Consider the following 25583-nt stretch of genomic DNA (forward strand, 5'->3'; position numbering starts at 1 on the left):
TTTTCATTAAAAAAATATCTACAATGGTAAATCTGAAACAAAACTAGCCACATTATGTATGAAGTAGAGTAAGTATCAGATGCCTATATTCTAAGCCAAGTCTGAGCTACCATTTGATATTTTAATATGCATTAAAAGGCTTGATTTAATTACATAGCAATAACTCACCACAGTCAGGAATTTTTTAGTTTCATCTTTTTGTAGTGTCCTTTCTTCCTTAATTGTTTCTTTGGCTTCATTTTTTTCTATTACTTGCCTCTGTCCAACCTTTCTTAAGTTTGGACTGGGTCTCTGAAGTCGGCCCCTTACTGGTGGAGCAGTTTGGATAGCGCTTTCCTTCATTTCTTGTTCGCAAGTGTTTGTATGATAAGTCCTAGAAAAGGGGACAGGAGAAAAGACAGAAAGCTTGATTGTAAAAAGATGAAAACTACTATAAAAATATAAAATTTGAATCCAATAAACTCTGTAAAAATATTTTGTACATTAAAGGAAAATTAAATTACTTTCTGATTATACCTCATTTTATAAAAAAAGTTATTTCAATTCTCAAAAGGTACTGAACTTATATGAGGTATCTACAATATTCAAATTCATAATAATAGAAAGCACAATGGTGGCTGCCAGGGACTGGAGGTAGGGGGAATGGGAAGTTATTGTTTAATGGGTACAGAGTTTCAGTTTGGGAAGAAAAATGTTCTGGAGATGAAAGGTGGTAATGGTGTACAACGATGTGAATGTACTTAATGCCATTGGACTGTACACTTAAAAATGGTTAAAATAGTAAATTTTATGTTATATGTATCTTACTACAATTTTTAAAAAGGTAATGAATACATACCTTATATACATATATTTTTAAATGCATTGCTTTGTATAAGATCTTAAGCAGCTAACAGTGAATATAAGCAGGCAAGTGTTAAAAGGTGTTGAACTCAACCTGATTTTGTATTTTAGGCCATATGAATAAAAATAAACCAAGTATTCTTGATACTCACTTTCAAAATACATTAACACATTTCTTAAAAAAAAATGAAGAACCATTTGAAATAATTCTCCTATTTTAGATTTTAATAAAACTATCACTGTTTACCCCATAGAGACAACTAACTCCTTTTCCTGGGCTTGTGTAGACTGAGACTCCTCTATAGGTTCACAAGAACTCGAAGGGGAAAGGTCCTTTTCAGTCTGTACATATGGTAATATCACAGCCTCCTCTTGACTGTGATCTGATTTGTCTTTTTCTGTTGATGCCATTAGGGAAGCCACATCCTAGAAGGTAGATTAGAAAAAAAAAATTTCATCGAGGGTTGGTAAAAGTATAGGGAAATAGAAACTTTAATGAACTGTTAGAAAAATAAACTGATATGGTCTTTGTAGGCAACAGGGCAATATCTATCAAGAATTTTAATTTCCAGCAATTCTACTTCTAGAAATATATCTTATAAAAACACTCAAATAACTATCTAGAAAATTATACACAAGGATATTTATTACAGCAATATAATAGCCCCCCAAAAAAGGAAAGAAAAAGAAAAGGAAAAACAAAAAATTGGAAACAAGACAAATCAGTAGGGAACTGAATAAATTATAATTTCTTTACAATGAAACAGTACAGAGTCATTTAAAAGAAGTTTAATTTCTATATACTGATCCAAAAAGATGTTCATGGACTTCCCTGGTAGCGCAGTGGTTAAGAATCTGCCTGCCAATGCAGGGGACATGGGTTCGAGCCCTAGTCCGGGAAGATCCCACATGCTGCGGAGCAACTAAGCCCGTGTGCCACAATTACTGAGCCCACAACTACTGAAGCCCATGCGCCTAGAGCCCATGCTCTGCAACAAGAGAAGCAACCACAATAAGCCCCTGCACCGCAACGAAGAGTAGCCCCCACTCGCCACAACTAGAGAAAGCCCGTGTGCATCAACGAACACCCAGCACAGCCATAAATAAATTATTAAAAAAAAAAAAAGATGTTTACAATACTGTGTTTAGTAAAAAAAAACAGAAGGCAGGATATGATGCCATTTTTGTAAAACAATGAAAATAAATACCCGCACATTTTATTATTTATATAAATAAGTATACAGAAAAGTTTAGGTGGACATATTTAAAATTGCTAACTTGGGAGGGAGAGATGGACTAACTTGGGAGGGAAAGATGGAATATTATAAAGGACTCTAACTTTTTAGATGACATATTTTTCCCAATTTGCAATTTTTATAATCATTTAAAATAATCAATAAAACGTGATTTTGGGTACTTCCCTGGCAGTCCAGTGGTTAAGACTCTGCGCTTAGGCCTTCCCTGTGGGCACAGTAGTTAAGAATCCACCTGCCAATGCAGGGGACACGGGTTCAATCCCTGGTCCAGGAAAATCCCACATGCCGCAGAGCAACTAAGCCCGTGCGCCACAACTACTGAGCCCGCGTGCCACAACTACTGAAGCCCGTGCACCTAGAGCCCGTGCTCCGCAACAAGAGAAGCCACCACAATGAGAAGCCCATGCACCACAACGAAGAGTAGCCCCTGCTCACCGCAACTAGAGAAAGCCCACACGCAGCAACGAAGACCCAATGCAACGAAAAAAATAAATTTAAAAAAAAGACTGTGCTTCCACCACAGGGGGCACAGGTTCAATCCCTGGTCAGGGAACTAAGATGCCATATGGAATGGCCAAAAAATAAATAAATTAAATTAAATTAAATTAAATTAAATAAATAAATGAAAGTGGTGGGTTTTTTTGTTTTTGTTTTTTTTGGCCATGCCTCGCAGCTTGTGGGATTTTAGTTCCCCAACCAAGGACTGAACCCAGGCCCTCGGCAGTGAAAGTGCAGATTCCTAACAACTGGACCACCAGGGAATTCCCATGGTTTATCCTTTTTAAACATAAGATTAGGAGGAAAAAGTACAAATGTTCAAGCACAGTAAGAACTGAGCTAAGATGTAAAAGAAGAACTTTAATTCAAAAAGTACTTCATATGTTTAAACGCTCAACTTATGAGTGTTAACGTTTCATTTCAAGGTTTTTGATGCTGTATCACACATCTTAATCTCTTATAGACCAAGTTAATCAAGTAAATAAAATAATCTCCTTTTAACTCATATAAAGCTTTTAACTTTTTATTTCACCTTCACAACAGAGTGAAATAAAGACAGACTCTCATTCTCATTTTTCCTGTGAAGAAACTAGTTGCATCATTTAGCTATGGTCACATAATGAATAAAGGTCAGGACTTGAACTAGAGCCTGGGCCTCTTAAAATCCTTTCCATGACACATTTGCCCACCATCAGAGATTCAAGATTCTTACACAAACCACATGGAACAATGAGGTACATTAAGTACAGCACCAATATCACACACAGCAAAAATTACATAAGGAAATATTTATGAATTTTTAATTCCAAGTGTTTTACCTTAGTAATTATAATAACTAAAACAGAAAACCTCCATCTTAAATAACACTCACACGTTGAGAAGGGAGAGTTCTCATTTGTTCCCCATTCTGCTGTATCACAACAGTCCCTTTTTTATCAGCTTCCACTTTCTTCCCAGGTGCATGTTTTTCTGCTTCTATAGTCTCTCTTTTTGAAGCTGCTCTTGCTAAGTTTGGTTTTGGTCTTTTGAATCTACTTCTCACAAAAGGTGCTGGTTTCACTTCAAATGGCTTCTGTTCTTGAGGAAGAGATTTGCTTTTGGAACAAGGATTATCAAGCTTTAGGATGAAATGAAGGGGCAGTGGGAGCGGAGTCTTAGCACAACCTTAGAGACTGGCAGTAAATATTTAATTCTAATTCTTAACAGGAAAACAGATCAGACTATTTGGTAGATCCTGAAAAACATGAGTGGTACAATCCAGGTATAAGCCTAGGAATTATATCATCTTCGCACAAAGAAAATACAGGTTTGTCACACCTGTACTGACTTAAAAGTATGTGTTGTACACAATTTTGTATGTTAGTAATTCTCACAATCTACTGTCAGAAGGACCTCAAATCTCTCCCAGTCTTCCCCAAACCAGCTTAAAATTTTCAACACTATGCTATAGATGATATGTCTTAAAACCTTATTTAGTTTAACATAATCTGCAAATATAACTTTATATGCTTCCTCTTTACAAGCACACAGACCTATATACTTGTACCTTAAATTAATATCTGAAAACTGCTCTGGAACATCTGGAGATCGCATCCTCTGGTCTTCTATTTTATCAAGTTCAGAAGTCTGCGAAGAAATGTTCAAATGACTCAACTGACTTGATATTTCCTTTTCAGAATTTCTTTTTTCTTCTACAGATACATCCACCACGGATTGTACTTCACTGCTAATGTCCTGGAAATAAATCAGCACATATAAAATACTCCTTAAGCATGTCATACATTTCAAACAAAAGCCTATATTCTTCACACTGTTTTTAAAAATCCAGAAGTTTGGGGGGTTTTAATTTTTAAGTAAAATAAAATTTAATTTACAAATGCTAAAACACAGAATTTGGAAAACTCTTCTTTCTATATTGCATATTATTATATGTTTTTTCCAAACTACAAATGCCATTGCCTATCCAAAAAAAAGTTAGAAAACTGGAAAATGTTAGAATTGCTTCAACTTCAATTAACTGGAAACTTTTAATAAGATGAACTTTTAAAAGTGGAGTGAAGTGGGGTGGAACAGGAAATAAAGAGAAAAACTGATACAGATATGGTCAAAAGAAATAATTCCAGGGTATGTTCATACTAGAATTAGCACAAATTCAGTCCAATCTCTTGTATTTCTTTTATCTAAAAGTAACTTTAAACTGACATTAAGAACAGTAACTTTTCTACAAGTATAAAATGTTTTCAATTATTAAAAAATATATATATATAATTTCTTTAAGGTCCTGAAACACAGAATTTAGGGCTGGGAAAGACATTATGCTTTTAGAGACTTTAAATGTTGTTGGACTTAAGGGCAATAATCCTGGAATTATTTTGATATTTTTCTCTCTGAAAAAGTATTCAAAAAATATTTTTAAAGGACAGAAAAATACATACTTTAATATTTAGTGAAGGCACAGCACTGCAGTCACTACTACCCCTCTGCAATGAATCTGTCTCAGTTTGTCTTGAGGTCCCAGTCTCCTCTGGTTCATTTTCCCTTAGAGAAATGTCTATTTTTCCAGTTTTTTCCAAATCTGCCACCTTTTCCTCAGAAGCACTGATCTCTTCTGATCGGCTTTTCCTAAAGGAAATTTCTCTTCCAGTTTCTTTCAAATCTGCCTCTGTTTCCTCAATGGCAGTCATCTTTCCTGATACCTTTTCCATCAGGGAAATGTCTCTTTTTCCAGTTTCTTCCAAATCAATCTCCCTTTCCCCTGTGGCACTGATCCCCACTAGTACCTTTTCCCTTGGGGAAATTTCTATTCCAATTTTGTTCAAATCTGTCTCCATTTCATCATCTATAGTTTTGAGCTCTGAGGCCTTTTCTTGTGTAGGTATTTCTCTTCTTTCAGTTTCTTCTAAATCTGTCTCTACTTCCTCAGCGGCATCAATCATCTCCGGTATCTTCTCCCTCGGGGAAATCTCTCTTCCAGTTTCTTTCAAACCTGTCTTCACTTCACCAATAGTATCGACCTCCTCTGGGGCATTTTCCTGTAGAGATATTTCTCTTCGTTCAGTCTCTTCCAAATCTGTCTCTCTTTCCTCAGTGGCATCAGTCACCTTTGTTATCTTCTCCCTTGGGAAAATCTCTCTTCCAGTCTCTCTCAAATCTGTCTCCATTTCCACAGTGACATCAATCATTTCTGGTATTTTCTCCCTGGGAGAGATATCTTTCCTTTCAGTTTCTTTTAAATCTGACTCCATTTCCTTAGCAGTGTTAGTCTCCACAGGTACCTTTTCCCTTGGCGAGGTTTCCAATCTTGCAGTTTCTCTCAAAGCTGTTGTCATCTCCTCAGAGGCAAGAACCTCCTTTGGTACCTCTTCTTCCTTTGAGAAAATTTCTCTTCTTCCAGTTCTTCTTCTTATATTTGGCTTTGGTTTCTGAAATCGAGTCTTCAGAATTTGAACTTGTTTATTTGCTTTATTATCCTCTTGAATACTATTTAAAAAAAAAAAGATACACAATCAAATTGTAAACTAGACTGCCAACTGAAGAGATATGGTTGAGAAGTCACTACTGAAAAACCAGGAATTCTCAAAAAAAAAAAAAAATTAATGAAGCACCAGGAACCTCTGGGCAAAATTTAAAAATTAAAGTAGAGAAAAAATTCTATCCTTGGAAATTACAGTAAATTTTTTAAAAAATTAAATATATTTATTACATAGAGACATATATACAGAGAAATCTATCAATAAGGTCAGTTACAGTAGCAGCTAATCAGGCCTAAATAGTCTCTTTCTAATTGTCATCCACATCAACCTTGGCAAATACTGGCTGAGAAAGACTCTCCAAGTCTTCTACATCGGAGCTAGACCAATCTGTGGCTGCTATTCCTACCTTTTTGCTCCTACTCTCCTTTATCCAGACATATGTCTTGCTGTAAGAGTTAAAGAACTCATTTATATGGCCAGAACTAACCAGGATCTCAAATAGCTGGGTGGAGGTATAATTTGAATAAGGTACAGTCTTATGACTAAAAACTAGGTCTGCCCCTCCTCACTTTTTAAAACAATTAAAAATGAGATTTCCTGTACAGTCACTTTTCTAAAAGCTTGTGATTTCATAATACATTGTGGGAATGAAAGAAAAGAGTAAATAAACAACAACATTTTGCAGTCTGTTGAATGTTACTGGGCACACAACAATCACTATCTAGTATAAGCACCTTGTTCTTCAAAACAGCAGCAGCATGCTCTCCTTTGTGCTTTATCATAATAACAGAAAGTACAACCAATAAAAATATACAAATGAATGAAAGAGCACTTAGTGACTGGTTAAGATTTTGACCTCTGAGGCCCTTTTCTTGTGTAGATATTTCTCTTCTTTCAGTTTCTTACATAGCATCTTGAACAGTTCAAAGTGTTTGAGACTGGGGAGGAGGGAAACTGCCTACTGGATATAAACAGGAATATGATTTGATAAAACACAGAATCTTAGAATTGTTTCTGTGAATACTGGAGATTCAAAGGCCAGAAAGGTCACTGCCTTTGGAGAGGAAAGTTGTTGATATCAGACTGGATATTAGTTATGAACAATCCAGCAGGGTTCTAAAACCCAAAGGCCACTCAGGGAAAACTTGGTTTTCTACTAAGCCACATGAAAATGGAGTCTGGTTTAAACTAAAAAAATACAAACAAAATATCCAAATTGTCAGGTATCCGTAATTAATATTTGTATCAGAGATATGCAACAATGCAGTAATGCAGTTGTACAGGCTTCTACCCAGAGTTTGTGTGGCAGAGAAGTAAAATAGGTTGGGGGTGTAGGGAGGGGGTACAAAGGAATAGAGAAAGAAGAGAGGAATAAAGGAATTCTTCTGTCTTCTAATAAAGATCTTTTGAGTAGTTCAGGAAACCTAGCTTTCACTCTCAGGTTGGGTAGTATTTAAACAGGCTCATACAGCTGTAATAAAGTATACAATAGGCCAGACTTTAAATGTAAAGATTCGTTGAGAGTCCGCCTGCCGATGCAGGGGACACGGGTTCGTGCCCCGGTCCGGGAAGATCCCACATGCCGCGGAGCGGCTGGGCCCGTGAGCCATGGCCGCTGAGCCTGCGCGTCCGGAGCCTGTGCTCCGCAACGGGAGAGGCCACAACAGTGAGAGGCCCACATGCCACAAAAAAAAAAAAGAAAATTAAATGTAAAGATTGGTAAAGTATAAATAATTGTTGAAACTAGATAGTAGGTACATGGGAGTCTGTTATTTTGTTCTCAGTACTTTTGTGCATTGAATATTCCCAAAAGGAAAAAAGTTTTAAAAGCACACTAATAATTCCGTTGATCTGGTTTAATATCCTGCAGAGGGGAAACAACAAATTCAGAGAGCTTTGGCTATGGGAAGTATGAGTTTTACTTAAAATTTACATAAACCTTAAATAAAGGTAATATGTGATCAATCTAATCCCAAAGAAACAATCTAATCAATCTAATCCCAAAGAAACAAATATTAAACAAACATTTTCACATCTGGATATGAACATGTAATTTACTATGCATGTGAAGTGATAATACTACCCATGTTAACTCAAGGTCTAATTTGCGATGGGTAAATCAATTCATTAAAACACCAAAAAGTGAGAAATCAACACGAAGGCAATGACATAAACTGCCTTGAAAGGTGAATTTACACTTGTAAATATTATGTAACTTGATATACAGATAACAAAATCAGTCTGATTTGCTATTTTTAAAAAATGATTAAGAATTTCTAAAACTTTACACATAATTCAACTATTATATCATTAATAAGATGATGCTTACCTCAGACATTCATTAAGCACCTTGGGCTCATCGGACTGCACATTTTGAAAAGAAGTATCTTTTTTTTCAGATTGTGATGTGATGTCTTCACAATCAAAATTTTTAAATGCCTGATCTTCTATTTGTTCAGGAGTCTTAATAACAAACACATTTTAAAAAAAGTTTTAGGTCTCACAATGTAACACACATTTATAAAAGACTTCATTGAAAATTATGTATGACTTGAGTACAAGGAAAATGGTAAACATTTCAAAATTATAAAATGATACTCAAGAGACACTTTTTTTTGACAGGGGTGTGGGGTGGTGCCACGACATGCAGCCTGCGGAATCTTACCCGGGCCCCCTGCAGTGGAAGCACGGAGTCCTAACCACTGGACCACCAGGGAATTCCCTAAGGGGCACTTTTTAATGTTTGTTCTTTAGATATAGGAAATTTCACAAGCCACACCTTTTACCTCATCTCAAAGCCCCCATTCTTTTCCTCCTAATCAGAAAGCAAGTAACTGCTTCAGTCTGATCTGTTAAAATTATCCCTTGGGGTCTAACTTTCTAAATCTTTTTGATTATTACAATCACATTATAGACCCTGGGAATCATAATAGAAGAAATTCAAATCTCAAATCATGCCAACTCTTACTCTTATCAGAAAGACCAGTTACTATGTAAATAATCTAAAATTTATCATCTTTGTTGTTGGAACACTTTAGTAGGGAGCTTTTAACATTTTATTTTGTTTAAGTCAGTATTCAAATTCATATACATAGCTATATTTTCAGAAAGGAAGTAGAATTCAAACACCTGCTGAGTGATGGGGGAAGGCAAGTCCAAACATGAGTAAGGTGAAAGCAGATGATTCATCATATAAATGCTTAAAATCCACAGAGCAGAGAGCTAAGTGCCTTCACAATTAGCAAAGCTGCTGGCTATGAGATTTGGGCATTAAATTTAAAGAACAATATACATAATTGTATACAGTATTGCTGTTTAAAACGGGGGATGAAAGGAGGCTTATGTATTTGTTTAACAAAAAACTGGAGGGCATCAGAGTACTTACATCTCTATCGATACAGGACTCATTTTCATTCTTTTCTACACTGGCCCCAATTTTTTCCTGTGATGTAACAGTTTCTTTTGTTTCAGCAGCTTTACCTACATTTGGCTTTGGCCTTTGCAATAAGCCCCTCATTAGGCGTGCAGGTCTGAAAGCCTTTAGTTGATCATCTTCCTGCAGACAAATTTTTTCACTCAAACTAGAGTAATTACAAAGGAATAAAATCAATGGTTATTCTGAAGTCAGATTACTTGTATATCACATACATGCTTGTCTTCAGTATTCTCTTCTCCCAGGTATAAATAAGTAAACCATTTGGAATACAAAATAATTCACAAGACCAAAAGACAACCCTCAGAATGGGAGAAAATATTTGCAAATGAAGCAACTGAAAAAGGATTAATCTCCAAAATTTATAAGCAGCTCATGCAGCTCAATAACAAAAAAACAAACAACCCAATCCAAAAATGGGCAGAAGACCTAAATAGACATTTCTCCAAAGAAGATATACAGACTGCCAACAAACACATGAAAGGATGCTCAACATCACTAATCATTAGAGAAATGCAAATCAAAACTACAATGAAATATCATCTCACACCAGTCAGAATGGCCATCATCAAAAAATCTAGAAACAATAAATGCTGGAGAGAGTGTGGAGAAAAGGAACACTCTTGCACTCTTGGTGGGAATGTAAATTGGTACAGCCACTATGGAGAACAGTATGGAGGTTCCTTAAAAAACTACAAATAGAACAACCATATGACCCAGCAATCCCACTACTGGGCATATACCCTGAGAAAACCATAATTCAGAAAGAGTCATGTACCAAAATGTTCATTGCAGCTCTATTTACAATAGCCAGGAGATGGAAACAACCTAAGTGTCCATCAACAGATGAATGGATAAAGAAGATGTGGCACATGTATACAATGGAATATTAGCCATAAAAAGAAACGAAATTGAGCTATTTGTAATGAGGTGGATAGACCTAGAGTCTGTCATACAGAGTGAAGTAAGTCAGAAAGAGAGAGGCAAATACCATATGCTAACACATATATATGGAATTTAAGAAAAAAAAATGTCATGAAGAACCTAGGGGTAAGACAGGAATAAAGACACAGACCTACTAGAGAATGGACTTGAGGATATGGGGAGGGGGAAGGGTAAGCTGTGACAAAGCGAGAGAGAGGCATGGACATATATACACTACCAAACGTAAGGTAGGTAGCTAGTGGGAAGCAGCCGCATAGCACAGGGAGATCAGCTCGGTGCTTTGTGACCACCTAGAGGGGTGGGATAGGGAGGGTGGGAGGGAGGGAGACGCAAGAGGGAAGAGATATGGGAACATATGTATATATATAACTGATTCATTTTGTTGTAAAGCAGAAACTAACACACCATTGTAAAGCAATTATGCTCCAATAAATATGTTTAAAATAATAATAATAATTCACAAGTGTCTTTAAGAACACCCTCAAAGAAACACACACCTCTATACCTTAACCCTCTAGAACAGACATAGTCCTAAAAGCATGACTATAAAAAAAGCATTTTAAAATCAAATTGTCACCACAAAATGGGAAAAATCTATACCTGACAAGCATGGAATACTATTCCCCACTCAGGACACCATTGTGTACATACACCTCCAGGGCACTGGACACAGATTATGGAATAAACATACAGTCCAGAATCCACTGGTTCAGATTTATATTGGAGCAGGCCTATTCTAGATCTCTACTCCAAGTTAAAGATTCCCCACCACCCTTTTTTCCTGGTCGCACTGCACAGCATGTGAGATCGTAGTTCCCCAACCAGGGCTCAAACCTGTGCCCCCAGCAGTAGCAGCATGGAGCACTAACCACTGGACCACTAGGGAATTCCCCTAAATATTCCCTTTGGAAACCCCTTGCTATAAATAAAATTATCCAGAAACATATATCTTAACCAATAATTCATCTAACAAGACTTTGTTAAAATCTTGTTAGTAAGTTGAGGGAGAAATGTAATTGCTCACCAGTGGATCCATACTATAATTTATTTCTACAATACCAAGCATAAAGATCATTATTAAAATGTTTCAACAATCCCTATAGTTAAAAATGGACTTAAATACACTAGCTGAAAATAAAATGCAGACATTAGGTAGAAAATAAGTCATTACAATCATTCCAAAGAGTTACTATTTTTATTCTATTTCCTAAATACTTACTTAGATGCAGTGTCAGCTTCTGGATTCTCTTTCTCTTTATTCTCCATTGCAGAAATACCAAGTGTATTCATTTTATCCTTTTCCATATGATTCTACGAATTTAATTTTTTATATTTAATCTACTTAACATAAAGTTCAAACTTTGTAATAAATGGAAATTAAAACAATAAAATTTCACTTTTTTGTACTTCTAATTATTAAAAGAGAGTTGTTAAAATCATAAAGGCAGATGAGAACCTTTTAAACATATAATCTCGTACGTCACTGATAGAAGCACAAATTGGTATATCCTTTCTGGAAAGCCTTTTGCCAACATGAATCAAGAACTTTAATAATGTTCATATTCTTTGACCCAGTAATATCATTTCTAAGACTCTATTCTAAAAAAATATCTAGACAAAGATTTAAGTACAAGGTTGTTCCCTGGAACATTATGCAAAACAGCAAACACTGCAAACTGACAAAATATCCAATAATGAATAAACGGTTAAATAAATTCAGTTATACCCATTGATAGAATATTATGAAGTCACTAAAAACCATGTTTTCAAAAGATATTTAATGATGTGGAAATATATTTATGAAATGTTAAAATACCAGAGAAGGATACAAAAGTGAATTAATACTACTACTCAAGAATGTAAAAGAAAAGCTGGAAGGATATAGTCTAAAAGGTTGGTTGCATATAGATAATAAAATTAACTTTTGTTTTAACTTTTACATGAATCTGTATTTTCCCAATTTTCTAGAATTTAAAAACATCTCATAAGATTATAATAATATAGTTATATTATTAAGATTAAAAAGATTTCACATAAGAGGAAAAAAGACTAAAATTTAAAAAATTATTTTAGCAAAAATAAAACATTTTTAACAATATAATGCTGGCAAGGATATAAGGAAACAGGAACATTCATTTAATGCTTAAAGCAATGTAAACAGATTCTGGTTTTTTTTTTTTTTTTTGGTTACGGGGCTTGTGGGATCTTAGTTCCCCGACCAGGGATCGAATCCGGGCCCAGGCAGTAAAAGCGTCCTAACAACTGGACCTCCAGGGAATTCCCAAGATTCCTTTTTTTGACAGTTTGACAATGCCTAACAAGAGCCAAAAAATATTTAAAATACTTTGGCACATTAATCCCACCACCTCTGGAAATTTATTCTTTGCCTATTTACAAAATTGTTTGCTTTTATTTACAACGGTTAAAAAAATGGAAAAAACCTAAACATTAGAGAAATGGTTAGGTAAATTAATAATAATGTTAACCTGATGCAGCCATTAAAAAGATCAATTAACCCCAAGAAAGGTAAATGGATAGTTTCAGAGAAAGATGTTTTAAATGTTATATATGGCTAAAAACTACAAAAATGTTTACTTCCATAAAAAGAGAAATAAAGTTTATGAAGGACAAACAAAGGAATATTCTGTATATAGATAAGAGGGTTGTGGTTATAATTTTATTATTGCACGGGCTTTATTTATTTAATATAAAATATTTTGAATAAATATTTTATATAAGTAAACAAAAGACATATTTGTTACTGCTAAGGATGTTCGAAATGATATATCCTATATTCTAAAGAAAATGTATACAACATGAGACTAGTAAGACAAATTTAATATTAATGTTTGAAGTTCTCATATCTTGGCTTTACTATTGGTAACATTACTTTGTAATTATAAGTTAAACATTTTTATTCCCAACTATTTAGAAAAAATACTTTATAATTTTAATCTCCATTAAGTCTCTTACTCCATACCTTTTCAACTGAAGTTTCTGTATGTAAACTCTTGTTCTCTGCATCTGTTTTCCCTTGTGAAAGAACTGATTTCTTCCCAACTGCCCTTGATAAATTGGGTTTAGGTCTCTGGAGTCGTCCTCTTGTCTTCGGTTTAATACTTTCTGTTTGATCAGTTTCCCTAGAAAATTAACATTATTTAAATTGTACCAACATGCAGGCATATTCAAAAGAAATTCTGGAAAATTCTTTAAAAATCCATTCACAGCTAGAAAAGAACTCCTTTAAGCTTACTTACAATAAACGTAGCAAAGAAGACTGAACAAGAAGAGCAATGAAGGGTAACTAATTTATCAGATGTTAAAAATATACTACTTAGCAGCAATAATTAAAATATTGTGGTACTAACACATGAATAACAGATAAATGAAACACAAAAGAAAACTGAGATGATGACTCCAAAATACATGATTTTAGTATACAATAAAGTTGTCATTTCAAAATAGAATAAGATGACCACAAAAATAATATATTTTTTAAAATAAATGTTAAATTAAATTAACGGTGATGGGAAAACTAGTAATACTGGGGAATAAAATAAAATTAGCTCCATTCCTTGCACTGTACTCACAATATATTCTAAATGAATCAAAGATTTAAGTGAAACCATAGAGAAAACATGAATGAATTCTTTTGTAACTTTGAGGTAGAGTAAGCCTTTCTAAAACTTGATTAAAAGATCAGGAGCCATAAAAGAAAAAAAAAAAGGAGAGAGATCTGACAACATAAAAATCAAAAACTTTTACATGGCCAAAACATATGTCATAAGTCAAACTACAAACCAAGAAAACATGTTTTACAACTCATATCACAAGGCTAATAACCTCTCTAAAATGTAAAGACCTCCTACAGAACAATACCAGTAATTCATTAGAAAACTGGACAAAGGATACGAACTCACAAAAAAACAAAAAAAAAATAGGTTTTAAATGTGAAGAGATGCTCAGCTTCACTCCCAATAAGAAATGTACAAATTAAAAGTAGAGCGAGCTGGACTTCCCTGGCAGTCCAGTGGTTAAGACACTGTGTTTCCAACGCAGTGGGTGCAGGTTCGATCCCTGGTCGGGGAACTAAGATCCCACATGCCGCACAGCACAGCCAAAAAAGAAAAAAAAGATTAAAAAAAAAAAAAGTAGAGCGAGCAAGCACAAATGTGAAAAGATATTAAGAATCAGAGAATCTAAGGGGAATTATATACAGATGTGCATTGTTCTTTTGACTTTTCCTTAGGTTAGAAAATTTTTAAGTAAGCAACTGAAGGGGAAAAAAATAGAATTATCTACCCCTGTCAGAAAAGGAGGACTGGGGTATATATACTATACTGTGATATTATTTTATTTTATAATCTATCAAGACTAGCAAAAATCCAAGTTTGAAAACACTGTTGGTAGGGAGCCATTTCTTACATTGTTAGTGGGAATATAAACTAGAGTAACTCCTATGGAGAGCATTTTGGAAGTATCTATCAAAATCATAAATGTATAAATGTACACACACTCACATACAAATGTGTCCTTTGGGCTAGCAATTTCATTTTAGGAACTTTCCCTACAAATAGACTGGCACAAAGGTGATAGATAGAGGTATAAGTTTCTAAGCATTGTTTGTAAAAACAACATATATAGCCATCAACAGGGCACCGATAATATAAAGTGTGATTCATCCATACAACAGAACACTATGCAACTAAAAAAGAATAAAGGTCTTTAAGTAAAGATATGACGATATAAGATAAAAAAATTACAAAATGGTATTATACTATGCTACCATTAGAGTTTTAAAAAGAGTAAGATATATATAAACTTTATGTATTTGTATTAGCTTTAATGTCTTTTTTTTTTTTAATCTCTGAAAGACTAAGAAATAAATAACACTGGTAACTTGTTAGAGTAAATGGGGACATGACAGGAGGGATACTTCACTCTATACCTTCTTACAATTTTGGATGTTTGAACCACAGGAATATATTGCCTATTCCAAAGACTAGTTTAAATTTTTATTAAAAAAAATAAGTTTGATTCTCTGGGACCTCCCTGGTGGCGCAGTGGTTAAGAATCCACCTGCCAATGCAGAGGACACAGGGTCCAAGCCCTGGTCTGGGAAGATCCCAAAAGCCGCAGAACAACTAAGCCCGTGCTCCACAACTACTGAGCCTGCGCTCTAGAGTCCGCAAGAAACAGCTACTGAGCCCGCGTGCCACAACTACTGAAGCCCACATGCCACAACTACTGAAGCCCACATGCCTAGAGCCTGTGCTCCGCAACAAGAGAAGCCACCACAATGAGAAGCCCGTGCGCCGTAAGGAAGAGTAGTCCCCACTCACTGCAACTAGAGAAAGCCCATGCGCATCAACGAAAACCCAACGCAGCCAAAAATAAATAAATAAATTTAAAAATCATCTTTAAAAAAAAAGTTTGATTCTCAATGTGACTATGCTTTACTGAAAATAAGAATTCATAAACTAAACTTTTAAGCCCACATGAGGAGTTATGAAGGAGATAAAAAGAAAGTCTGAACTTCTGAGATATCTTTTCAAAGGGAGATTCTTGTGGTGCTTCTACTGTTTTTAGTGAAGATATTAATTTAATCAGTATTTTCATACTAGAAAACATAATACATAATCTCTTTAAAGTCATCAATATCAAAATCTACTACTTTGACAACAGGTATGAAAAATAACTCAAACCAAGTAAAAGTTAAATCTCATAGCAAATATTTAGGCTTCCAAATTATTTTAGAATTTTATCGTAAGTTACCAGTTTGCTATAACTCGTATCACTAAGATAATCTTTCCATAATGAAATATAAAGTGAAAAACCTTAATGTCACTAAGACCACAGTACAATTACATATTAAATGGTCTACAGTCCTCTCCTAATTCCTAAAGGAAGCAACATTATTATCATTTTTTAAATGATAATAAATTATCAAAATTTTGAAAACAAATTTTAAAATCCTACCATGTAAAATACTTACAGTGCTTTATCTTTTAGGTCAACATTTCCTTCTTCTGTACAACTACTCTCAGCATTATTCACCTCACACAATGCTCTAATTCCACCTTCTGATGAAGGCAAATATGAAGTGCTTGATTCTGAAGTCTCAGTTGCTACTGATACGGCATCTTGTTGACTACTACGGAAATGAAAATATATCAGGGGAAAAGAACTCTTAGTAATGCACATTTTATACTAATTATTTAAAAGATTTTTTTAAAATATACAAAGCCAAAACTCTGGAAGATGATCCTTCATATCACGGAATAATCAAAATGGATATTTTGGTTTCTCTATGATCCTCCTTGCACCATGTTATTAAAACACTGTATCTTAGGAGATAATAACAGTCACAAATGAATAGGGAAAGTGCTCAAGAAGTCACAAAATGAAAAACTCATAACTACATGGGGTTCACAAATCAAATGTATGTGTAAAATCATAGTAATGTTTAGGAATTATCTTTCATTAAAATTTTGTATTGGCAGTCTTTGCTTTGCATGGTACTGTTACTCAAGAGCCATGGAAATCGAAGACACAGCTGCAACATGCACAAGTTGCAGTTAATGCTGTAGCGTGCAAAGAGAGGACTGCTGCATTAGGAAATACTTCAACTAACAATAATATAAATGATGGCCATGTACTAACGAGCACTCAGTTTCAACGCAAATTCACATTCAGCCATGCTTTGTTTTTTTGTTCTTTTTTTTCTACTGGGTGTTTGTCTTTTCCCAGCGCTCTTTCTATATTCTTTTTTGGCTAGATGTTACATATAAAACCTCCCAATCAATAGCTTGCCTTTTACTTTCTTCATGGAGCCTTTTGTCAACAGAAGTATTTAATTTTACTGCAGTTGAATTTATCAATTTCATCCTTTAAAGTTTGTGCTTTTTATGTCTTAAGAAATCCTTGACATCACAAAACTATTTTTCTACATTTTCTCCTAAAAGTTTTAAAGATTTGCTTTATATATGTAGCCTTTAATCTATGAGGAGCTTAGTGCATAGGGTAAAATAGGGATCTACTATTATCTTTTTCATATCTAAGCACCATTTAATGAATGGTTAATTCAGTCTTTCCCACTAATTTCTAATGCTACCTCTGCCATCTAAATGATGCCTAAATTTCTCTTCCTAGATTCTACATCCAATTTTCCTCTCAGTCAATTTGTCTGGCCTTTTCCAGTACCACACTCTTTTAATTACTCTAACTTTAGAATAAGAATCAGCTCACTGTTTTACAAAACCAACTGGTATTTTAACAATCATTACAGGGTAGCTTTCCCCCCTAAAAAAGTCATCAGTATTGTTTTGTGCATAGTCTATGAAATTAGTTGTGTCTCTGAGGTCAGAATTTAGATGTCTGTCACCCAGCAAGTTAAGGGCCTGAGGTCTATGGCTTGGCTTCAAAGAAATTATTAATCTTCTGTATTGTGTGAATAAATTGGCACAGGTGCATATAGGTATTTTTCTACATGAAAATAAATGGTTTTCATCAAAATTTTCAGAAGAGGGTACATGCCAACCAATGGAACAGAACAGACCCATGCACCCAGTCAAATGATCTTTGACAGGGTGCCGAAACTATACAATATGAAAAGGATAATCTCTTCAGCAAATGATGCTGGGAAAGCTAGATATCCATAAGCAAAAAAAGAGAAACTGGACCTTTACCTTATACCATACACAAAAATCAACTCAAAATGGAATAAAGATTTAAAGGTAACACCTTTTATTTTTTTCTTTTTCAGCTATGCCACGTGGCTTGTGGGATCTTAGTTCCCCAACCAGGGATTGAACCCAGGCCCACCGCATTAAAGGTAACGCCTTAAAGTATAAAATTCCTAAAGGAAAACATGGGGGAAAGCTTCATAAGATTGGTATTGGTAATAATTTCTTGGACATGACACAAAAGGCACAGGCAGGAAAAGTAAAAATAGACAAGTGGGACTATATCAAACCAAAAACCTTCTGTACAGCAAAGGAAACAATCAAGAGTCAAAAGGCAACCTATGAAATGGGAGAAAAAACCATATACTGGATAAGGGCTTAATATCCAAAATATAAAAGGAACTCCTAGAACTCAGTAACAGAAAAACAAATAACTCAATTAAAAAACTGGAAAAGGAATTGAATAGACATTTCTCCACAAGAAGACATGCAAATGGCCAACAAGTAATATTTAAAGATGCTCAAGGGACTTCCCTGGTGGCGCAATGGTTAAGAATCCGCCTGCCAATGCAGGGGACACGAGTTTGAGCCCTGGTCCAGGAAGATCCCACGTGCCGTGGAGCAACTAAGCCCGTGTGCCACAACTACTGAGCCTGTGCTCTAGAGCCTGCAAGCCATAACTGCTGAGCCCACATGCCGCAGCTACTGAAGCCCACACACCTAGGGTCCATGCTCTGCAACAAGAGAAGCCGCTGCAATGAGAAGCCCGCACACCACAACGAAGAGTAGCTCCCACTCGCCGCAATTAAAAAAAGCCCGCGTGCAGCAACGAAGACCCAACGCAGCCAAAAGTAAATAAATAAATAAATAATAAAATAAAATAAAGATGCTCAACATCACAATCATCAGGGAAATGCAAATCAAAACTCACACCTGTTAGGAACTGTTATATTATACTAACATTACTTTTTAAAAATATATATGTAATTAAAAATATGTATTAATTAAAATATATATATTAATTTTTTAGAAAAACAGAAAATAATAAATGCTGGCAAGAGTATGGAAAAACTGGAATTCTTATGAACTGTGGGTAGGAATGTAAAATGCAGCCACAACGAAAAACAGTATGGAGGCTCTTCAAAAAATTTAAAACAGAATTATCATATGATCCAGCAATTTCCCTTCTGGGTATCTACCCATAAGAACTGAAAACAGGGTCTCAAAGAAATATCTTCAGTTCCATGTTTACTGCAGCATTATTCATAATAGCCAAGAGATGGAAACCACCTAAATGTCCATTGACAGATAAATGAATAAACAAAATGTGCTATATACTTACAATGGAATATTATTCGACCATAAAAACAGAAATCCTTCATATGCTACAACATGGATGAACTTTGAAAACATCATACTAGGTGAAATAAGCCACTCATAGAAGGATGAATATTTATGATTCCACTTACATGAAGTATCTAAAGTAACCAAGCTCATAGAAAGTAGAATGGTGGTTACCAGGGGCTGGGGTAAGGAGGAAATAAAGAGTTACTGTTCAAAAGATACAGAGTTTCAGTCATGCAAGATGAAAATGTTCTAGAGATTTGCTGTACAACACTGTGCTCATAGTTAACAACACTGTACATTTTAAAAACTCGTAAGAAGAGCAGATCTCATGTTATGTTTTTTACCACAAGTAAAAACAAACAAACAAAAAAACCTCAGCAGGATACATCACATTCAAATTGCTGAAAACCAAAAATCAAGAGAAAACCTTTATAGAAAATGATGAACCCATGCAAACATTAACCACAAGAAAACTGTAGTGGCATAGCAATCATCAGAACAAAGAGCAATACCAGAATGATATCACACAAATGGTAAAAGGGTGATTTCACCAAGAAGATACAACAATCCTAGATATGTATACACCTAACAAAAGAGCTTCAAAAGACATGAAGAAAAACAAATAGAACTGAAAAGAGAAATAAGCAAATTCACAATTACAGGTGGAGATTTCCCACTCCTTTGGTAACTGATAGAAGATGTAGACAAAGTGAGTAAAGACATAAAATACCTTGGTGAAAGAGCAGGGTCAGTTCTTTTCTCAGCCTTTTCATTAGAGGATAGATCCACAATGTCATCTGTGTTCTGTACACAGGGAAGCTTTTGTTCCTTATGGCTTTCATCTTCATTTATCTCAGGACTTAAAGACAGGCATTTATCTATTAATACAAAATGCATATTATTATAAAAATGATAGCAAAAACATATATATTTAAAGCACAAAGGAATTTACAGATAACACTGTCATGTAATGATTAAGAAATTATCCCAAAGTCCAATTTCTTACAAGTTGAGCTATTCTGCTTTATATGTAATGTCTTTACTAGTAAGCCACAAAGAGCATATTATGATGCTTATAAATCACACTATGCTATCTATCAGGATTCACTTATTAAAATCTTATTGGTGAAGTTGAACCACATAAAACTTAAATTCTACAGAAAGGTTGTTCTGATCTGTTACTATTTTTTCTCCTCTGTTTACTTGGTTATCTGCTTTAAGTAATCTATATGTGAATTCTTCAAGAAAGAGACCGCGACTTCCCTAAACTCTTAGCTCTCATTCCCTAGTGACTCACAAGTGTCAAAATGTCTGTATTCTAGGGAGCTTTAAAAAAGAAAAATGAGGGCTTCCCTGGTGGCGCAGCGGTTGGGGGTCCGCCTGCCGATGCAGGGGACATGGGTTCATGCCCCGGTCCGGGAGGATCCCACATGCCGCAGAGCGGCTGGGCCCGTGAGCCATGGCCGCTGAGCCTGCATGTCCGGAGCCTGTGCTCCGCAATGGGAGAGGCCACAGCAGTGAGAGGCCCGCGTACCACAAAAAAAAAAAAAAAAAGAAAGAAAAATGAGAGGAATACTTATTCTAGTACCTTTTATACAAATTAAACAACTTATTTTGGGTTCATAGAGGTGCTCTGTAGAGGCAGAACATGAAAACCTGTGATTTATTAACAAACACAATACATGTTTAATTATATGCACGTGACTTAGAATAATTGTTAATGTGAACACATAGGAGGTAACACATCTCAGAGACAAACTTGAGAGAAATATCTCCCTATTTCACTCTTTTTTTAATAAACATTTTTTCTTTAAATTAAAAGTAAAAGGGTTTAACCCAGTACCAGGAATACAGAACCAATTAATAAGCATTAGTAGTTGCTACTATCCAGAAGAAAAGTAGTTAAGTTATACATCATATTAGTGTACGTGTCTTCACAAGTAATATAGGGGCTATTAACATATGTAATACACTTACTTTTGTGGTTTTCTCCTTTAGAAGAGCCTGGCTGAACAGTGGCATTTCCTGAAAGATTTACCTCTTGTTCACTACTTTCATCCTGATTCTTTCTTCTCCTTTTCTTTTGATTTATATCTTGTTCTAATGCATTCTGTTCTGAATCCTGTCCTGATAAAGTCAGAGACTGTTCTTCTTCAACTGTCTGAGCATCCTTTTGAGATCCTTCTGTGTCTGAAATTCTAGTGCTCACAGACTCATCTGGATTATCAGTCACTCTTTCACTGGAGACTTTTTTCACTTAAAGTAAGAGAAATTGTTATAAATATAAAAACAGCCTACAGAAAAATTCTTAAAGGTGGAGAAGATAAACACGTAAGGATGTCTGAGCGAAAATTTAAAGACAACCTAAACTGTTCAATAGAGAATGACTAAATAAGTTATAATATATTTATGCTATAGAAATCCATGCAGCAAATAACAATGAGGTAGGTTTGTACGTAGTCATGTACAAGATTTCAAAAAATATTGTTGCCTTAAAAAAAAATCAAGTTGCAGAACAATATATACAGTATTACCACACTTTTATTTTAAGAAAAACAATTACATATACTCTAAGACACATACACATTTATAGGCATAGAAAAGAGTTTACTAACAATCATCCCTAAGAAAGCTAAGACTTTGAGGGCAGGGTACAAGAGAGAGTTCAAGTATTTTATTTTCTGTATCCTTTGTTTTTCAATGAACAACCTTATTAACAAATATTTTTAAACAATTTCTAGTGCCTTTTTTTGAAGGCATATTAATAGTTAACTGTATCAAAAGATGAAAATAATGAATTACATTTTAAAAAACAAAAATAATAAAATGTTACTTATTTTTATTCAAAAAAAGTCAAAACAAGATTTTAAAACTAAGAAAATATGCTGGATTTATTCTTTATCAGAATAATCATCAGCAATTTTTAAATTCTGAGACTTGTAACAAAGTACCTGAAAAGTTCTCACATTAAATAAGATACAGTGAGTTACTTATGCTATCACTGTAACATAATAACCACAAGACTAGTGATAGATTAATATATCTATTTTAATTTCCCAAGGCTATGTAAGTTAAAAAATTGACTAAAGAATGAAATAACTTTGCAGTTATCAATACTACTTTTAAAAAGATAGGGGCACTATGCTCTAGAAAAAGAAGTTCTATATTGGCTCTGTGCAGAAGGAGTTAACAAAGCAGACCTCACTGCTCTCCTTTGAAAGGCCTGCTTAAAAGGTTGGCCCTCAGCTTCCCTGGTGGCGCAGTGGTTGGGAGTCCGCCTGCCGATGCAGGGGACATGGGTTCATGCCCCGGTCCGGGAGGATCCCACTTGTCGCGGAGCGGCTGGGCCCGTGAGCCATGGCCGCTGAGCCTGCACATCTGGAGCCTGTGCTCCGCAATGGGAGAAGCCATAGCAGTGAGAGGCCCGCGTACCGCAAAAAAAAAAAAAAATTGTTTAAAAAGGTTGGCCCTTGGGCTGCGTCTGGAAACTTGGGTTTGGGGAGAGTTCCCACCAGCCTAACTGACAAAAGTGGCTCGCTACACCTAAATTGTTTAAATAAACAATGTGGTTTATGCTGAACAAATGCTTTCCTTTTGGGAGTTTTGAATTCTGGTACATTCCAGGAAGAAGGTGTCTACATGACCAACCTCTAATAAAAATCTTGGGTGCTGAGTTTCTAACAAGCTTCCCTGGTAGACAGCTTTTTTTTTTTTTTTTTTTTTTTTTTTTTGTAGACAGCTTTTTACATACCTCATTCCTACTTGTTGTTGGGGAATTAAGCACATCCTGTGTGCCTCTACTGGGAGAGGACTCTTGGAAGCTTTACTTCTTTTCCCTAGACATTGACCTATGTGCCTTTCCCTTTGCCAATTTTGCTCTGTATACTTTCATTGTAATAAATCTCGTTGTCTGTACAACTATATGCTGAATCCCGTGAGTCCTAGCAAATAATTGAACCTGGGGGTGCTCTTGGGGTCCCCCTACACAGGCTCTCACAGTCCTAGCTTGAGTCCTGCCTCTACCACTACTAACACTGTGAGACCTTAGGAAAAAATGACTTAGGATCTCTGAGGTTATTTCTGGGTTATTAAAACAAAAGGAAAGGGGCTGGAATGTATAACTAATATATAAGGTTCCCTGTAGTTCAAAGATTCTTTAAATTATGTGATTATAGCTAAACATTGTCCTCAGATCAGAATTCAAATAGTTAAGAAAATATAAGCCTAAAAATAGAAATACTCACATATGAACAATTTCCTACCTGGTACAAGTCAACATTAACCTTCAGAAATAAGGTGTGCTCAAACAATACAGTTGAGTCACAAGCCCAAAGTATTAGAGTTCCATTTTTTTTTTTTTTTTTTTTTTAGACTTTTGTGCCAGATTTGTTTTACAGAGAAAAATGATAATAAGTAACCAAACATGACACCCCAATATTCCGATGCTCCTTTATTAGCTATAACTATGCCCTCAATGCAAGAAAGATGTTAAATAGCCTAGCCATCCAATTATAAAATGTAAAAGGGAGCTGCTGTTTGGGGCCAGATAACTAGAATATTGAAGAAAAATCAGTTCCCTCCAATCGGATGTCCTGATGATCTCAACTACCTGAACTACATATGAACACCCTAAGACTTGAGGGACAATATTGCAAGCCTATTATTATTAAGTAAAATAACACACTTTCTTTTAAATAAATACCTTTTACATTTTTCCGTGATTTAGAGGACTTCTTCTCCTTTAAAGTCTGATTTTTAACAGATTTTTGTTTTCTTTTCTCTTCTTCAGCAAGAACTTTCTGAAGCAAATGAGCAAAAAAATCGAAGTCAAAAGGGCGCTTTTCCTCTGTTTAAAAAAAAAAAAGAAACTTCAAGTTTTTATTTTAAAAAAAGGAAAAGAACTTGCAAGTTTTAATTTTTCTTAAGTGTAATACCAAAAGCGAATGGGCTTAGCAGCAGAATGGACAAAGAACTCTAATCACTATAGTACAGTCACACAACAGAAGATCACTGAGCAATAAAAAGGAACAAACTATATTAGTTTAAAAAATAAAGAAAAGGAACTACTGATACAAGCAATAATATTGGTGAATCTCAAAAACATGCTGAGTGAAAGAAGCCAAACACAAATGAGTATATACTGTATGATTCTATGAATAAGACGTTCTAGAACAAGATAAACTAACCTATGATGATTCAAATGAAAATAGTAGTTGCCTGGGTCAGGATTAGGAGTGGAGATTGACTAGAAAGGGAAAGAAGTGGCCTCGCTGGAGTGATGAAAATGTTCCATGGCTTGTTTTGTGTGGTGGTTACACAGGTGTACTCTTTGTCAAAACTCAAACTATAAATTGCACTGTCCATAATTATAAATACACTTTTTTAAAAGGCTAGGATGATTAAGAAGTCTGCAAAAGCCTATCCACCACTTTATGTCCTCACTTTATTACAGCTCTTTCACTATTAACTCTTACTCTTCCAAATATCAGCGAAGAGGATAGTAAATGAGTATTGATCAGGACCACTCTCACTAAATACCCATTAACAGTATTATATCAGAAAGAGTAATCTATGAACAAACCAAAATGAATCCACTCCAGGAGTCAATCCTTGCCTCAGCTGTGTCTACAAATACAGTGAATACAGAGAAGTGAATACAGGGAAAATGGTGCTCCAAGACTGTTTTGATTACAAGATGGCCTCAGAAAAAGAGGTATATACCAAAACAAAAGTAAATTAGCCTCAGGAAACTAAGCCCAAACCTGAGATTCTTGAAAGCCCTATTTTATTGTGGATCCAGCTTTTCATCTGTTCTGACCTTCCACACAAATGATTCTGAAAACCACAGCACGAAAATAATCCATAAAGTTCTCAGAGGAATTAAAATATAAGTTCTAAAAAATACCATTTGGGTTTTTTTGTGTTTGTGTTTTAACAATTTCCACTACAAAGCATCAAACAGTGAATTTTAAAGGTTCTATTATAATGGTTTTAACAATGGCTCCACACCCCATAAACTGTTTATAGATTTATGGACTCTTTTCTGATTATAATGCATTAAACATAACGAAAAGTTTCAAGACCACTTCTCTAAAATGGAGAG

At 35.0% G+C, this 25583-nt stretch overlaps 1 protein-coding gene across 3 annotated transcripts in view; it reads right to left on the reverse strand.

Annotated features, from left to right (window-relative positions):
* Positions 1-25583, reverse strand: part of BDP1 (BDP1 general transcription factor IIIB subunit) — an 88304-nt gene that overhangs the window by 41226 nt on the left and 21495 nt on the right. For all 3 annotated transcript variants that reach the window (XM_082835238.1, XM_082835237.1, XM_082835239.1), the window contains exons 9-21: positions 24183-24326; positions 21458-21736; positions 20211-20358; positions 16444-16602; positions 13429-13588; positions 11668-11759; positions 9456-9651; positions 8400-8533; positions 5033-6077; positions 4144-4331; positions 3469-3691; positions 1091-1269; positions 169-373 (exon numbers count right to left, since the gene is read on the reverse strand). In XM_082835238.1, the coding sequence (XP_082691364.1) occupies positions 169-373; positions 1091-1269; positions 3469-3691; positions 4144-4331; positions 5033-6077; positions 8400-8533; positions 9456-9651; positions 11668-11759; positions 13429-13588; positions 16444-16602; positions 20211-20358; positions 21458-21736; positions 24183-24326 (3152 nt within the window). The remainder of the gene's footprint in view (positions 1-168; positions 374-1090; positions 1270-3468; positions 3692-4143; positions 4332-5032; positions 6078-8399; positions 8534-9455; positions 9652-11667; positions 11760-13428; positions 13589-16443; positions 16603-20210; positions 20359-21457; positions 21737-24182; positions 24327-25583) is intronic.

The sequence above is a fragment of the Leucopleurus acutus genome, assembly GCF_964270905.1.
Source record: "Leucopleurus acutus genome assembly, chromosome: 3".
Classification (NCBI taxonomy): Eukaryota; Metazoa; Chordata; class Mammalia; order Artiodactyla; family Delphinidae; genus Leucopleurus; species Leucopleurus acutus.